General features: G+C 49.0%; 1 protein-coding gene across 8 annotated transcripts in view; it reads right to left on the bottom strand.

Moving 5' to 3' along the window:
- Nucleotides 1-262: 262 nt before the first annotated feature.
- The window catches only part of TSC22D1 (TSC22 domain family member 1), a 128,079-nt gene continuing 125,756 nt past the window's right edge, over nt 263-2,585 (bottom strand). For 5 of the 8 annotated variants that reach the window (XM_028497840.2, XM_028497843.2, XM_028497848.2 and 2 more), the window contains 2 exons: nt 1,949-2,000; nt 263-777 (listed from right to left, as the gene is read on the bottom strand). In XM_028497840.2, the coding sequence (XP_028353641.1) occupies nt 520-777; nt 1,949-2,000 (310 nt within the window). In that variant the 3' untranslated portion in view covers nt 263-519. Of the gene's footprint in view, nt 778-1,948; nt 2,001-2,401; nt 2,571-2,585 lie in introns of those variants that run through there. The other 3 variants (XM_007107157.4, XM_028497846.2, XM_055089651.1) reach the window with 3 other exon arrangements.

Genomic DNA, 2,585 nt, shown 5'->3' with positions numbered 1-2,585 from the left:
AATGAACTACGTTTCTCCTCATCTGAGGTGAGACTAAGCTTCACTCGACTTTCACCTCCCCTTCCAGTTCCTGGCTGGGGGGGTGCGGGGGCGGGGGGAGGAGAGAGAGGAAAGTCCAGTGGCACTCCACTGCTTCGGAACCCCATGGAGTACACCACATGCAAGCAGGAAGAACTCTTGGAAGTGGGGGTGGGGAGCAGGGGAGGGATGGAAAGGCACACAGCTCCTCAGCATGAATGAAACCATTTCTCACGGATCTGCCAAGCTGCATGAGGTCCCAGTATATCCATGCTAATTCTCTCATTAACCTTTAATTCACCCAACTTAAAAAATGTCTTCAAGCCGAAAGCACATGAGTGTTTAATACTGGAAAAAAGAGATAATGGCATATGTCAGTCTCACGTCTCTTTTGCAGCGAGCAATGAAATGGGTGACGGTGGACACGGACGACCCCCAGTCCATCTTCTCCGGTCGGTTCAGTTCAGACGGCAGCAGCCAGTTCCGTGGCGGCACAGGAGGCTACGCGGTTGGTCCTGAGCCCTGGGACGCTGCCTGGGCTGGGGGCTGTGTGGTCCCCTGTGGCTGCGTGTTGGCAGCGGGGGAGCCAGTCTGCAGCTGAGCCTGGAACTGGGCAAGCTGCTCAGGACTGGCCAGTGTCTTCAGCAGATTGTTTTCCTGCTCCAGCTGGGAATTTTTCTCTATTAGTTCTTTGATTTGCTCTTTGAGGACCTCCACTTCCTCTCTAACCGCATACATCAAATGGCTTTTCACCAGATCCTTAAAGGGAGAGAGAGAAGAGGAAAAAAAAGGTTTAACTTTCTCTTTACTGTTCCCCAGACTCTGAATTTCTAAAGCATCATTTTGCGGGGCTCTCCCTAACCATTTACATATCCTGCCTTTAGAGCTCATTTAACAGGCCCTAGGGGAAATCTACGGAATACAACCACAACTGTACAATACTTCGGTTTAACGTCGAAGTCATCAAGCCTTTTTAAAGCCTTTGCTTTCCTTGCAGCCGTTGGCCAGGAATGCCTACGCTCAAGTTTCCTATTCGAGATGGCAAAATGCACTGGGGCTCTGGGGCTCCGTGCAAAAGCCCAGGGATGTCCAGCCCCTGAGCAACGGTAGCCACGTCCCCGCCCCCAAGTCCCTCCCTCCGCCCGCCAGACCGCCTCCCTCAGCACCGGCTGCAGCCAGTTCCTACAGAGCGTGTTGCCGCATTTTCCTCCCTCCCCCCATCCCCCCTTCTTTCGTGATTAAGCTGACATCACAGAAACCTGGGCAGCCGTTGCAGCCAATGGGCGCTCGAGTTATTTATAGCTCCGAATTAAAGGTTCGGAGTTTGCCTAGCAACAGTGGGCAGAGAATCCCGTGAGAAGAGCCACAGGCGCTGCTCCAATAACAAAGAACGGCCAAGGCGGAAATAAAAAATAGGAGAAAACCAGGCGCAGGCTGAGAAGGTGAAACTTTTCTCCGGTTCTTTTTCATTGTGCAGTAGCCTCCATCACTGGGGATCCGTTTGGACCCGGTGTAGGAGGCCCCTTCCGGAGATCCCCACTTCTGTGGCCCTCCCCCCTCCCGGCTCCCCGCTAAACCTTAGGATTCCTAGTAAAGCCACATCACTAGAGATGAGCCCACGACCTGAGGACACGCCGGGCCAGCGCTTTCCTAGCAATTCCCCAGCAAAAAGGGGAACCTCCGCCAAAATCCCGACGGCTGTGTGAAATCGGTCCTGGAAAGAACATCGAATACCCTCAGGGCCCCTTTCTCTCTCCTTAGCAGCTGTGGTATGTGGCTTCATGCTAGCAGAATGGAGACAGTGCCGGCATTTCTAAATGTATGGAGAGCAATCATCAGTTTAACTATGGATGCGCTTGTTCCATCCCAAGACACCTCGCTTTTGTACTGTGCCCACATTTAGTACAAACGATTTTTAATCACTACATACCATAGCTTGCTCGATTTTGTTGTCAATAGCTACCACACTTGTACCAGAAGAGCTGAAAAGGAAAAAAAAAAATCGATAAATGGAATCTATCTTAAACATCCAAGACAAAAAGGATTTCCCAATTCCGTGATGTTACTAGCATCATTTTTTCAATATTCCTTAATGCTATGTAATATATCACCCTCCAAAACACACCAGCCACTCTTTTACTAATGAATATCCAGACATTTCCCAATTTTAGTGAGCCACAAAGGCTAAATTACATAATGTGGTAAAAGCCTGTTCTCTGGCCAGACCTGCAAAAAGAAGGCTATTCTGAACATTTCAAAAAGCAACATCCATGTCACCGTAGCCTCAGCAATGGACAAAGGAATTCGCCAGGCTATCTTTCACCTGCATTATTACAAGTATCTCACGAGTAAATTTTTAAAAACTATCCCGGCCGACATTTACCTATTGTCAAGTCTTACAGAGGCGTTTTCAGTCCCGAGCAAGGATGACAAGAAAGAAATTGAAAAATGTCTCAGTTGGTAAACTCCTAGATCCATCGCCACTGGTCTACACCATTGGGATTTCATGCAATTGCAGCCAAAAACACCCTCGCAGGGGGGAAAAAAAAAAAAAAAAAAAAAAAAAA

This window comes from Physeter macrocephalus, chromosome 13 (genome assembly GCF_002837175.3).
Source record: "Physeter macrocephalus isolate SW-GA chromosome 13, ASM283717v5, whole genome shotgun sequence".
NCBI classification, from domain to species: domain Eukaryota; kingdom Metazoa; phylum Chordata; class Mammalia; order Artiodactyla; family Physeteridae; genus Physeter; species Physeter macrocephalus.
The sequence above is the reverse complement of the archived record's forward strand: the minus strand, read 5'-3'. Positions and strand labels throughout refer to the sequence as shown.